At 43.0% G+C, this 14527-nt stretch overlaps 1 protein-coding gene across 1 annotated transcript in view; it reads right to left on the bottom strand.

Moving 5' to 3' along the window:
* adgrd2 (adhesion G protein-coupled receptor D2) overlaps nucleotides 1–10472 on the bottom strand; it is a gene marked incomplete at both ends in the record, with an annotated part of 66569 nt that extends 56097 nt beyond the window's left edge. The window contains 8 exons of the mRNA XM_079251734.1: nucleotides 2249–2360; nucleotides 5523–5813; nucleotides 6426–6520; nucleotides 7153–7275; nucleotides 9182–9811; nucleotides 9894–10118; nucleotides 10183–10297; nucleotides 10428–10472. Coding sequence (XP_079107860.1) covers nucleotides 2249–2360; nucleotides 5523–5813; nucleotides 6426–6520; nucleotides 7153–7275; nucleotides 9182–9811; nucleotides 9894–10118; nucleotides 10183–10297; nucleotides 10428–10472 — 1636 coding nt within the window. The remainder of the gene's footprint in view (nucleotides 1–2248; nucleotides 2361–5522; nucleotides 5814–6425; nucleotides 6521–7152; nucleotides 7276–9181; nucleotides 9812–9893; nucleotides 10119–10182; nucleotides 10298–10427) is intronic.
* Nucleotides 10473–14527: the final 4055 nt, after the last annotated feature.

Below are 14527 nucleotides of genomic sequence, written 5' to 3' on the forward strand. Positions count from 1 at the left end.
ATGATACATTCTCTCTGTAAAGGCCTTGCTTACAGCAGTTTTATCAAAGCCGTTGGTATCTGAGATATAAACAAGGTCATGTTTTATTTGAGTGTTCCGGTGTAGAAGCTTCAGCAATATTACTATGTGCTTAAAATATGCTAAAAACAGACATTTTGCTTTAAAGCAAAATTAAATTTTAACTATTGGTCTGTACGTTACAGATGCAAGATTTGCCCTGGTGTCTGTGCAGCGTCTAGAAAACTGCATGATGGCAGCTGCATTCTTTTAAGCATTTAATGCTAAGTTTCAGATAAGAGGTCAAAGTGAAACATACTGACCAGCTGAGCCGGTTCTCATCTACACACACATAAACAAGCTTGCTTAGAAGTTAGCAGCTTGTCTGGCATCAGCAGATATTTCTGTTTGTCACATGACCTTTAGGAAAACCAGCAGTTCCTTAGGTTTAATTGTTAAAGTCACTAAAGTCTGTTGTACAATCACAATGCATAAAAAGACCCTTAATATCTTTATTTAAAAACCCAGACAAGCCTTAATATTGTTGAAAGAAGTTATGCATTACACCAGGGATCCCCAACCCTGGTCCTCAAGGTCCAGTGTCCTGCAGGTTTTCTTAGAGTCCCTGCTGGAACACACCAGACTCAGATAAGTTCTGCATATGTCTGCTAAATACATATTGATTTGAATCAGGTGTGTTGCGGCTGGGACACTTAGAAAACCTGCAGGACAACGGTCCTTGAGGACCTGGATTGAGGATCCCTGCATTACACTATCATGGTCTTGGCATATTGGCCTTCACTCTTACCTTGAAGTTTCTTCTGAAAAACTACTGAGGCTTCATATCAAACACTCTGACCAGGGATGGAAACGATGTGAACATCTCAGTTTAACAAGCACCTGTAGTAATGAGTCACTACGACCACAAGGTAGGATCTCTACCAATCTGCTTCCCTTCTACCAGGATTGTTTGGCTCTGATACTGAGCGTGTGCCATTGGATGCTTGTGGAGACCAATGCAGAACCAAATACAACAACCACCCGAAGTCTCTTGCTGGATAAAACCAGTGTGACATGTCTCCAGCACAACCATACCAACGTGCCAACCAGTGCCAAAAGTGGAAACCTGATTAGGACCTCCTGATTGTGCTTCTACTCAATGTTGGCGAATGAATGGATGAGCGTACGTCCTGTGCAAGCAGGGCTTAAACTTGGCGGGGCTGTCGGGGACTGAGCTCCAGAGCGAAAACCAGACTGGCACTGGATCATGTGATCTCAAGCAATACATTTGTCGTGGTTTGGGGTTCTGAGTGATTTAAGCAATAGTTTTTAAACAATCAAGACAATAAAACTTCTTTCTTGTCTTTCTTCTCAATATCAAGAACTCGTGTCCCTGAGGTCTGAGTAAAATATTTTAAAAGTACTGATTATCATAATTTTGTCTCTGTATTTATTTGAGGTTTTAAAGATGGCGACAGTCAGTCTGAGTCAGTTACAACAACAGCAGGTTTATGCTTTTATAAAAGAAACTGAAGGAAACTGTGCCAGGTTTGCGTTTAGTGAATTGTCACCAGTTAGGAATGGGACAGAGGAGATCCGAGTTAGCTAGCTAGCTAGAGGCAACACGGACAACCATCAAAGCTTGTTACCGTGGAACAACTATGTTTACGGCAGCCAACACAACTTTTCAGCATATTTAAAAGAAACTCAACAAAAATCAAAGAAAAATTCTTTGAAGATTGACACTGACGATCCAGTAGCGTCACATTTAGCGATGTAGCCGGATGTGACAAAGCTCGCTGATGCTTTCTGATGTTTGCACCTGTAACGAATAAAAATTCCTGAATCCTGTCGGTGATCCGGATCACCCCCAAAATCTGATCAGTTGTCCCAAAAATCCATCAAAATCTTGAGTAATTTAGCTATCATACAGACCAACGCCATGGAAAACATGACCTCCACCTTAGCGGGGGTAATTGGAACTGTAGCTAGTTGTCAAACAGTATAAACTGTACTTACTGCAGTTTTACATTCAGAATCCAGATGTCATTAGCTTAGCACCTCTGAAATAACTGCATGATTCTGAAATAATACTTAATAATTATTAGTTTGGGATGGTTTCTTTGTCGAAGGTCAGCTGTTCCATGAATGCATTTGTGAGGCTGATGGATCCAGAGCCTGGATGAAATGTGTCACCTCTTTATAAGAAAATATCTCTTCTAGATTTTCCCTACATTTCTGTGCAACTCACTGATGTTGGGACTGCGGATGGTCAGGTGATCGGTCTCTGCCATCAAGTGAGGACTTAAGCGGGTCACCATCCGGTCAATACTCTTGACAACATCCATGGGGCCGTTCACCACCTAAAACACACAGAGCGCCAGTGTGTTAGCAGCAGTGGCAGCACTCACCCACTCTGCCCTGCGCCACAAACTCATCACAACTAAGGACACTTCAAAATGATCATTCAATGCCACACAAAAAGAAAATGCTTTCAGTGCAGTTAACAGTTTGCGAGGGTACACGGTTTAGCTGGGGAGGACACACAAAGCTCAGCAGATAGGCCGATAACGCAGGGCTCATAGATTTTGTCATTGTCTGCTCTGAAACTCTGCATTCTGATTTCAGTGTTCCCGTCTGAGAGCTGAGCCTTGGAGACAGAGCTGGGAGCAGAGCGAGGGAGGTTTGTGGATGAGTACAGCCGCCGTTTTTCAAAGTGCCTCTCATCCATTGAGTCTGCACCAAGGTGGCCTTGGAGCGCTGAGAGGCAGAGGCTGAGGGGGTGGTGGGGGGCAGAAGAGAGGCAAAGTGTTGAGAGAAACAGCTCTTCACATAAGGGCAGTCGTCGTGCCGACCTATAGACGCTGCACATCAATACTGCACAGACAGATGTGAAAACAGACTCCACCAAAAATGAGAAAAATGCAATGTGGCAGCTGCAAAGAGGGGTAGATGTGTCTCTGTGGAAAAACCTGAAGAACTGGACAGACTTTGGAGTTATCGGCTCTACATCTACAGAAGCACACTGTCCTCTAGTGGTTTATAAATAAAAAGAAAAGAAACGTGCACCACCACAAGAACAATCCTCCATTTTCAGGAATAAAACATGCATCAGTGGTTCTACCTTCTCCTTCTGAGTGCTCCTCCTGCACCACTGCTCCTTCTCCCCAGCCATGTAATTACACAGAGCAAAAAGGAGCCACCTATATGCCACAAACAAATGCAGAAAAACCCTGACTTTTATCATAACTCTGCCACAGAAATGAAATCTAAAGTTGATCTTTCACATCAGGAATGCTATGTTTCATACAATGAAATATTCTCTCCTGCAGTGTTTCTATGGAGAGTTTAGTATAACTCCAGTTTACATTGTATCTCACATTCCCGTTAAATAATCGAAGGAGCCCTTTTGGCCTGTATTGAAGCATCTGCATTCAGTACAGTAAGACATGATGACTGATTTTAAGACTGTACCATGAGTTAAAGAGCCACTGCGTCTACTTTTCCCTTAGTTAGTTTATTCTTTGCAGGCAGTGGATCAGCTGACGAGGACATCATGAATTCAGTTACACACAGAGGTACAATGTTGTAGTACTGGCTGAATACCAAGGTACTGAAGACTAAGAATTTAGATCTCAGTCGACTCATTAATAGGAGGTCTCTGTGTCATGAAGGTGGGCGTATTTTGCTAAATTTTTTACTCTCTTAAAGTTATCATTTCATTCTCATGGAGTCTGAGGCACTCATTCATTCATTCATTCATTCGTTATCCGAACCGCTTGGGGCCTATCCCAGCAGCCTTGGGCGAGAGACGGACAGGGTACAGCCTGGACAGGTCGCCAGTCCACCGTAGGAGTCTGAGGCGCTTTCACATAGAAAAGCCACAGCTGAGGTCCAAACCGTGGACTGTTGATTAACAGTTTTATGTTTTATGACTTAAAACATGAAAAACATTGGTACATTTCTGTATGTCACCATGTGACTATGTAAAGCATCAATAGAATTGGGTTTAATGCTGGAGACCCATTCTGCTGTTAACCTGCTGCCTGTGGAGCTTGTGTACACAGACACACCAGAGTCCAGAGAAGGTTAAAGTTCATCATTTTAGGGCCTTTTGTAACTTTCTTACAGACCACTATCTGTAAACCTCAGGTTGCATATAATGATTGTCTGCATATTCGACTGGGAAAACCATGATGGTAAAGTGCTGGGGAACTTTTCTGTAACACACGGCTTGTCACATTCCATGGTTTGTTGGATGACTGATGTCTAAATTATCTGTCGACTCGATAGATCTTGTAATGGGATTATAAGGCTGTTCACCCGGTCTGCACTTAAGTCTAGTGAGATATTAGTCTGCTGGAAACACTGGTATGAAGGCCTCTTTTAAATATGTTTATATAATAACAATAACAACAGAATAAAGAATAAATCATAAAGGTTAAGTATTAAGGAATGAAAATAAGAAATAAGGAATAAAGAATAAACAATAAAGCATAAAGAAAAAAAAAAGACTAAAGAATAGGGAATACAGAATAAAGAATAAGGAATGAAGAATAAAGAATAAAGAAGGACTAAAGATTAAGGAAAAAAGAAAAAAGAATAAGAATAAAAAATAAGGAAAAAAGATTAAAGAATAAGGAATAAAGACTGAAGAATAAGAAATAAAGAATAAAGAAAAGAAATATGGAATAAAGCATAAGGAATAAACAACAAAGAATAAAGAATAAGGAAAAAAGCATGAATAATAAAGAATAAGGAAAAAATAATAAGGAATAAAGAATAAAAAAATTACAGAATAAAGAGTAAGGATAAAAGAATAAGGAATAAGGAACAAAGAATGAGGAAGAAATAAATAAATAAAGAATAAGGAATAAAACATCAAGAATAAGAAATAAGGAACAAACAATAAGGAAAACATAATATATAAATAAGGAATAAGGAATAAAAAATAAAGAACAAGGAATAAGGAAGAAATAATAAATAAATAAAGAATAAGGAATAAAGAATAAAGAATCAGGAGTAAAGAATAAAGACTAAGGAATAAAGAATAAAAAAATAAATAAGGGGAAAAAAAGAATAAGGAATAAGGAAAAAATAATAGGGAAGAAATAATAAATAAATAAAGAATAAGGAATAAAGAATATAAAAATAAATAATAAGGAATAAAATATAAAGAATAAGGAATAAGAAAGAAATAATAAGGAAGAAATAATAAATAAATAAAGAATAAGGAATAAAGAATATAAAAATAAATAATAAGGAATAAAAAATAAAGAATAAGGAATAAGGAACAAAGAATAAGGAAGAAATAATAAGGAAGAAATAATCAATAAATAAAGACTAAGGAATAAAGAATAAAAAAATAAATAATAAGGAATAAAAAATAAAGAATAAGGAATAAGGAACAAAGAATAAGGAAGAAATAATAAATAAATAAATAAAATAAGGAACAAAATGAAAGAATACACCCATTTGAAGTTCCTGAGCAAAGCTCAGCAACCTGTGTGAACATCATGTTCTACCTCCTTGATGGCTTGCCACTTGAGGGTGTTGTCTTCGCTGATGACGCTGTCGGCCACGCTGATGAAGTCCTGACTGAGCTGCTGGATGTTTTCCTGGCTGCCGTTTTCAGGCCGGGCGGGCGGCTGTGAGGGAACATCAGCGGCCACAGAGAGCAGCTGGATGAGGGACACCATGTCTGCAGGCTGCAGCCCGTCCTGCTGTGTGTCTTCCAGGGCCTGGGCAGAGACGTTTAGCAGGACCGAGGCCTGGGCAAGGCCCCTAACACCCCCCGGCTGTTGCCCCAATAACGGCTGAGTGTGGACAAAAACAATGCACACGATTCAGGACAGCAACAGTCAGTATCAATTTATTCATTTGTTTTAAACACAGTCAGTATTTTATCAAGATATTATGAAATATACTTTTGTTGATATTTGTTTAATATTTTCTCTGAAATATAGTGAATTATAATAAATTATTCTAGAGGCCTATAACCAATTAACACAATTATTGAAACAATTTTTATACTCTGATTGCCTAAATGTAAGTCAGCAAAAAGTTATAGTTAAGTCTTTATTTGACCCTGTATGTGTGTGTGTGTGTGTGTGTGTGTGTGTGTGTGTGGGTATTTTTGTCCTTTATTACCGTGTAACATGGTAGAAACTTTGCTCCCAACCCTGGAAGTAAAGTTTCTACCATGCAGTGATGGGAAATGTCTCAGAAACTGTATCAAATATGATACATTTGGCTAAAGTTAATATTCCATGAGCATCCATATAGAAATGTTCATGATTAAGCCTTTTATTTGGATATTTTTCATTGTGAATGTGAATCAACATTCTTACAACACACACTCCCGACTGATGGAAAAGAAAAAGAAAACTTTAAATGGAGGCAGAGTTCTGCTGAACGGAGACGTCTACCTGGCTGGTGTTGGAAAGCTTCATCAGCTGGTTCATAAAGGCAGAAGGCTGAGTGCTCTGAGATTCACTCATCTGCTTCATCATCACGTATCGCTCTGCAGCAGAAAGCAGGATTAGAGAAAACCACATCCATTCTACCGGGGTGCTGCTGAAGCATCCTACGCTGAACACTGAACGTCAGGATAAAATAGTTTCCTGTCTTACAACTGATCTTAATGCTGACACAAAACTAAGGTCCGGTTCCCTCGCTTCAAATCTTTCTATCAGCTTCTGAACAATTGCTTTGTAAAAGCTGATCGTGTCTGTGATGGAGAACGTCCTTGCACATATCAGGTAACAATAAACTACTTCCTGCTGATGCTTAAGCCTGGCTATAAATAAACCAGTAAAACAAAGGAGGAACTCGGAGTGAAGGACAGGAAAAATGCTCTCATAGATGAATAGTTTCTTTTTTTTTTTTTAATTGTGTGATACGCTTGTTTTTATTCTTCTGACAGAGAGAAATGTAAACGCAGTTACAGAGTTCCTCTTGAGATAACACAACTAAAACATTTCTCTAAAAGCACTCTGAAGGATTTGCCTCCTTTAATCTACTGACAACTAAGGCATTCTTGGCCTGGAAACCCAGGATTGGGTTTTAAAGCAGAAACTAGATGTTGTGGATCCAGGTTTGGTGTTTGTCTCAGAAACCTCAGAAACTGTGATCTTGGGATGATGTGAGACTGACCTCTGCTGCTCCTGCAGATAAATGGCAACAGATCAGAACAATCTGTCAGGCCCAGTGGTGGCTGCTGATCTGACCAAGCCTGCAGGGTCCTGCAGCCCTGCAGCGCCACCTGCTGGTGCACTCCTGCTCGCACAGGAAAACAGAAGAGCAGAAAGGCAACTTTAATGCGAAAATATGGGCAAAATGTGTGTGTTTGGTTTGAAAGGATGCTTTCAGGGGCATAAAGTGGACACTATTTTAATATTAAGATGATTTTAAAAATAAGAAAGAGAAGAAAATAAAACCACTTTAACTCCTTTTGCATGGATCATGTAAAGGAAATTAAAATGTAGGAGGATGGGGGGTTAGCTAGTTCCCCCACCCACCTCCACCTGATTCAGTCTCTCCTTCATCCTTCCCTGCTGTTTCTAGAAGCACCGTAAACCCAGGAATTCATAGAAGAACCCAGTCACTGTGTTTTCTGACATAGTACTGGCAGTGACACCGTTTTATGTGACATGTACTATCTGTAAAAGATTTAGAAGTAACACAACCAAATGTCCATTTATATCCCATGAAATGTTAACCAGTCACATGTTTTATCATTAAAACAGTTTCAAACTTAGTTTTAACTATCAGACATGATGTTTATTCCTTTTGTTCCAGTCAGCTCCATCAGACATTTAGCTGTTCGTTTTTTGCAGTATTTATCTTCGTCGTTCCCACCTTTACCTTCTTTACCAAACACGTTTAACCACTGGTCATCTGTCACTTGCTTATTTTAACCACCTCCCATTACTTTAAATCCATTATTTTCAAACTTTGAATTCAAATGTTTGGCATGTTTCTGCTTGAAATTGACTAAAGTAACAATAAATAAAACATTTTTGAAAATAATGACATTATTTTCTAATTCTGTTTCAATGGAAATATTTTTTTTTAAAAGCAAATAAATAAGAATTTATTACATATTACATCAGTCATAAAGTAATATTTAGTTGAAGAATCCTTTAATGTTTCCACTCCAGTCAGGTGTTTTCTGTTCCTCTCAGTCAGACTTCTGCACCTGTTGACAGGTATTTTGTCCCACTGTTCAACAGAAAAGTCTCTAATTTGTCCAGGACCCATTTGTTTGTTTGTTTTTATTTCTTCAACTCAATTAAATGAAAAAACAGTGTCTTATATTACTAAATTATATTTTTGCAAATTTTATTTATTGTTCCTTTTTTAAGTCTCCAGTTATTTGAGTGACTGTTGTAAATTCAGCCTTTTCTTTAATGAAAGGGGATGAAGACATATGAGCACAGCCGTATATATATATATATATATATATATATATATATATATATATATATATATATATATATATATATATATATATATACGTATGTATATATATATATATATATATATATATATATATATATATATATATATATATATATATATATATATATATATATATATATATATATATATATATATATATATATATATATGGATGTGCTTTTAATTTATTTTTAATTTCTATCCCAGAAAATTCTCTTACTGATCATCCCTCTGTGGTAAAAGGGTATTATTAAGGAACCTGATCAAGCTCTCTATTCCATTTGAGTTTAAACAAAAAGCCAGACCGTAAACTCCGTTTGAGGCCAAGCTCCATAAGATTTCACTTATTCACCAATGGTGTTTTTGGATAAAAAGTAACGCTACTTATTTAAACCTTTTTGAGCTTTAAGCTGAAAATGATCATGGATGAGTACGTGCACACTGCAAGGCAGCTCACAGAACATAATGCAGAGCCAAATTATTAGCAAACATATGAGGAAGCAGGAAAACACAAGCTCAGGAATGACTGAATGAAGAATACATCATCTAATTTAATCCAGAGACTTGAGGCAGTCATCAAATGCCTTAAATTCAGGAATGGTTTGTGCTTTGGGTCAGGAGAATGTTATAATAAAGGATTTGTGACAAAAGATAAATCTGTTGTGTTCACTCGTGTTTCACGTGCACTCTGAAGGCTTCTAGTGAGGCGGTGGGACATTACCTGGGCAGAACAGAAGAGCCTGCACCTTTTGGACCACATGGTGGCAGCTTATCAGATCCAGATTCCAGCTGAACAGCAGGTCCTGGGTTATGGATGAACATGAGCTCAGGCCACGAACATGTCTTGCTTCAAAATACGTGTTCCAAACATTCAAGTCTGTAATGTTTCCAAAAAAGGGCTCTGTGAAATTCCCGCCAAATGAGTCCTGGTCCTGACCCAGGATCAGGATCCCGTCCCCATAGATGTCCCTGTACGTGTCGGTGCCTGAGCCCATGTCTTTCTGGTCCCCGTCCACATAGATAGCCCACTGTTTGCCGCTCCGACGCCACGCCACACAGACATGATGCCATTCGCCGTCGTTTGGGAAAGAAGCCTTGTATGGAAGATGCTTTCCGTGAATGATGAGTGCCAGGAGGATGCGACCCTGCACGTCCACGTGGCCTCGCAGCTGAAACTCATTGGTAAAGACAGGTGCAGCATAAGAGAAGATGGTGGACACCTCGTTCCACTCTGGGTCCCACTGAACGCGAACACACACACTGATGGTTGACAGGGCAGGTAAGGACATGTTGACATGAGCATAGCCTTCACGGGACTCCTGTGGGAAGTTCAGAGCGGAAAACTGCAAGTCTAAACAGGAGAAACGAAGAAATTTTAGTTTTGTAATTTAAAAAAAGGAAAAAAAAACAACAAATCCACTGATTCCACCCACACTGCCTGGAGACGGCCACAGGCTTGGAGGCTGCTCTGCTGGGATCCCCGACCCAGACTGGGGAGCGGAGTCCTATCTGTCGTAGGAGCTCCACCGCTTGCTCCTGGTCGTCTGACTGGTCCGGCGGGAGAAGGGAGCTGAACTGGGATCTGCAGAAGCTGTCGGCTCTGGAGAAGGTCAGCGAGTCATTGACCAGCTGGAGAGCCCACTGTGGTGTTAGGTGGACTACAAGACATGTTACACATCAGGAGTAAAATAAATAGGTTTCATGTAACACACCTTTGAAGACCTGAGCAGAGAAATGAGCTAAGAATGAAGACTGGCCACAAAAAGGCTTCATGCTCACCATGAGAGTCCTCCGCTCTGTCCGTCCCAGCATGCGTTGGCTCACTTTCACACACCACCTGCAGGAAAGAAGTCTGATTTCACTCATCTGCCTTTGGATCAATGTTTACAATATGAAGTCATCAATGTTTTCATGCTGGTCCTGCAAAGCTACTTTTTATGTGATATAGGCAGTGAGAAAGTTATTACCTTCAGCAGGAAGAGTACGAATCCAGCAAGCAAGGCTTGAGTCATCTCTGAGCAGGTTTCCACTCTCAGTTCACCTGGAAAAATATATTTTCCCTGAATCCAATGTCTAAAGCTCGTAACTGACCGTAGCAGCCAAAAGCAGCTTTAGAAAAGGCAGGGGGGGGCAAGCCAGACGGGCTTTGGCAGCTGCCTTTCAGAGAGTCTGGAACAAGCTCTCACACGGCTCATCGTTGCTCTTTTCTCAGCTGTAGAAACAAACCAGATCTCCAGAACACTGCAAGGACTTTTTCACTAGTTTGGGAGCAGCAGCACTTCATAAACGAGACAGCAGAAACCAAATCCAGCCCAGGATCCTCGTGCGGTACCTCAGAGTCAGAGCAGATCATATCCAGCAGTGTCTCTGGTGTCCTGACTGGGAAAGAGCCAGCGATCCCAGTGCATTGGTCCAAGAGTCTCCGTCTGTGTCCTCCAGACCCAACACCCCTCCCTTCCTGCCTGCCACCCTGAAGCCATGTGCTTTTTCATGCAAATGGGGTCATTTTTAAAAGAACCCTTCTTGCGCAAGCAGTGTCAAGCATTTGGCACAGAGAGTTCATGAACAGCAGCGGGGCGGCAGACATTTTTACCACTTAGCCTTTATTTACGCCGTCAACGGGACTCTCTTCAGTTCATTGTCACATCAGTTTCATTGCTGTACTTCATAGTCAGTAAAAGATTAGTTCTCCTCATGTTACAACTACACAGTAAATCAGGAAGCTCTCATCTGCAGGTTTTGTGCTGCAAGCTCCAGTATCAACGATGCTAAAAGCATCTTCTGCAGTCTCCCTTCACCTCCAGCATCAGATGAAATGTTTTTATAGGCATCGGTACATAGAATGACACGAGAATCAAAAATGATCATGTACGCCAGTGTTTTATTTATTTATTTATTTATTTATTTATTTATTTATTTTTTGTCTTGTCCAGCATTTAAGCAAGCAGACTGATGTTCTGGATGCTGTGTTCTGCTGAGCAAATTTATTTTGCCAAGGGGAACTTTTGTAGATGTAATGATCCCCTTGTATTTCTTGATTCTTATTTTATTTTTCAATTTGTTTTGGATAATAGCTTGTATTACAGAGTTTATGCTGCTGGACCCGACCGGAAAAAACAGGAAAGGGGCAGAAAGAGAACAGAAAAGAGAACATAAAAAAACAAAAAAAAAACAAAAGAAAGAGATCAATGCATACATGTATATGCACATACATACCCACCTACATATATATGTATATACACTCGCACATACATTATATATATACATACATACATACATATACACATACATACACATGCATACACACACATGTACACATACATGCATACATAAAGATAGATGTACATACATACATATATATACACATACATACACACATATATATATATATATATATATATACATATATACACATATACATACTCACATACATACACATACATATACACATATGCATACATATATACATATCCATACACATACATACATACACATACACATAAGTACACACACATACCCACTCACACACATAAATATATACACCCACACAAGCCAACTCTAGATACGTGGAGAACAAAACCGTTGACAATCATGAGGACCAGAAACTAGCAAGTTAAGTCAAAAAGACAGAAAGAGAGCTACCTGCTGTTAGTGAATAAACTTGCTGGATGACTCAGTGACTGTGACACATGCAGAACATTCATGCAGAACATTCAGAGTGGAACGTGTTTAGAGAAGAGTGATCATGCCAATGTGACCCCGCCCGCCTACAGCTAGAGGAAGGCCAGGAGAACCCAGAGACCCGGGTAACCGACAGTCACCCCCAGGTACAGATCCCAACCCCCCCACTCCAGAGCCAGCCATGCATCTGCCCAGGAGGTGGCGAAGGAGGTGCCCAACCAGAGTCCCCCGCAGTCAGGGGGAGCAGGCCCCAGCAGGCCCAGGCCGGCAAGGGCCGATCCCGCCGGGCACCGGCCACCTAGGGCAGACAGAGCGCAGGCCCCAGGGCCCCAAGAGCCCGAGAGCAGCCCCCCGCCCCCGCAGGCAGAGGGCACAGCCCACACCGACGGAGGACCAGGATCCCCAGACCGCCACCCAGCGGCAGCCAGGTCGCACCCCAGCCTACTAGCTGCGCCCCCGGGCACAGGACACCACCCCCCCACCACCAAACCACACACACATATACATGCATACCCCCCCCCCCCAACACGCACTCCCCTCACACATATACATGCATACCCCCCCCCCCCCCCAAACACACACTCCCCTCTCAACCCCCATCCACACAACCCTCTGCAATCCATGCACATCATCCATCACATATACAACCCCAGCCCACCTCTACTCACTCACCCATACCAAGTCACACGAACCCCAATCGCCCCCGCCCCCACACACACTCACCCCCCGCCCCCACACACGCTCACACCCCGCCACCCCATCCCTCTACTTCTACCCAACCACACATGCCCCACCAAACACCCCTCCACCACCCATAGCCCCCCTCCAAACTTCACCCTCACTCACACATCCCATTCCGCATATACACCCCCCCTACACACACACACACACACACACACACACACACACACACACACACACACACACACACACATACCCTCACTCCTCCAACACAGGCACACCCCAATACAACCCACGCGCCAACATACCCCTCCACACACACATCTACTCATCCTCACACATCCCTATCCCCTACCCACCTATATCCCCAACCCTAATCCCCCCCCAGCCATCCCACCATCCATCTGTAACCCCATACACCCACTCCCACACATCCTCACCTCACCCCTCCATCATGTCCCATGTGAGATACCTCAGAGGGGGCAGAGGACAGGATGGCCCCGATCAGGGCCCCCATAATTACCGCCCACCACTCCCAGCGTCCCCCCCACCACCCCACAGATGCAGCCGACCCAGCACCCCCCCAGGGCCGGCGACAACCCTCCTACAGCCAGGCCAGCCCAGACTTAGGCCTAATGGACGGCACTCTTCCCCCACCCGTACCCCCCCCCCCCCCCCCCCCCCCCCCCCCCCAGTAAAGCCCCGAGAGCAGGGGCATGAGAAGACCCTATCGTCCCTGCCTCCCCCCCGCTTATGACTGATTGTGAAGTATGTATTAGTTGCAATTAAAACTCAGGGAATTGCCACGCGGTGTTGGGAGAGGGACCACCTAAGCAGCCCCGCCCACCATACACCGCATGCTCTTCCCCCTAATCATGTGAGTCGTCAGTGTTTTGGTGTTTGGTGTCTAAGTGTAATTAAAACTGGGAGGTGAGCCGAGGCTGGGTGCAGCGATCAAGACCACCTTGATGGCCTTTCTCACCACCCAGCATCACGTGCACACCTCCCAATACCCTGCCTGTGTGTGATGGGGAGCGGGGAGGAAGAGGGGTCGAGGGATTTAAGTCTGGAGGAAAGTGAGCTTTCCTCCAGAAGGTGAGCCGCCCGCGGCACTGGGCACACCCCCTACTCCCAGGGCCCCCCAAGGACCAGGACAAGCCGGGGACAGCCATCCCCGTAACCAGAGCCTTCGGCGACTCTAACCAGAGAGTCATCACCGACCCAAGAGGGGACCAACTCACCACATGCAGAAGGGGGGCACGAGGACAAAGAGGAGGCGGGGCGGCAGAAGGGGAATCCCAGACCGATTGTCCACCGCCCCCTCACTCACAGAGGACACCCCCACCTGGGGACATGAAGTCCCCCCTTGTCCACACATCGGCACTTCACACTGTCTCAGCACACACCTACAGCCACACACACACACACACACACACTTCCGGACACATTCAGGTCCACCCAGCCACCCGTTCAGCCCACCCTTAAAACCATCCTCCTGACCCCCACGTCACATCCAAATCTCCCCCACTCCCATCCATCATATCTACACTTATCCACCAACCTACCACACACATGCACCACCCACTCCCCCATACATACACCCCTGCCCCCCCCCCCCCACACACACACACACACAGACAGCACGCCCCCCCTCCCCCCTCCTCCCCCCCCATACACACACCCGTATACATGCACCACCCACTCC

This window comes from Telmatherina bonti, assembly GCF_933228915.1.
Source record: "Telmatherina bonti genome assembly, chromosome: 13".
NCBI classification, from domain to species: Eukaryota; Metazoa; Chordata; class Actinopteri; order Atheriniformes; family Telmatherinidae; genus Telmatherina; species Telmatherina bonti.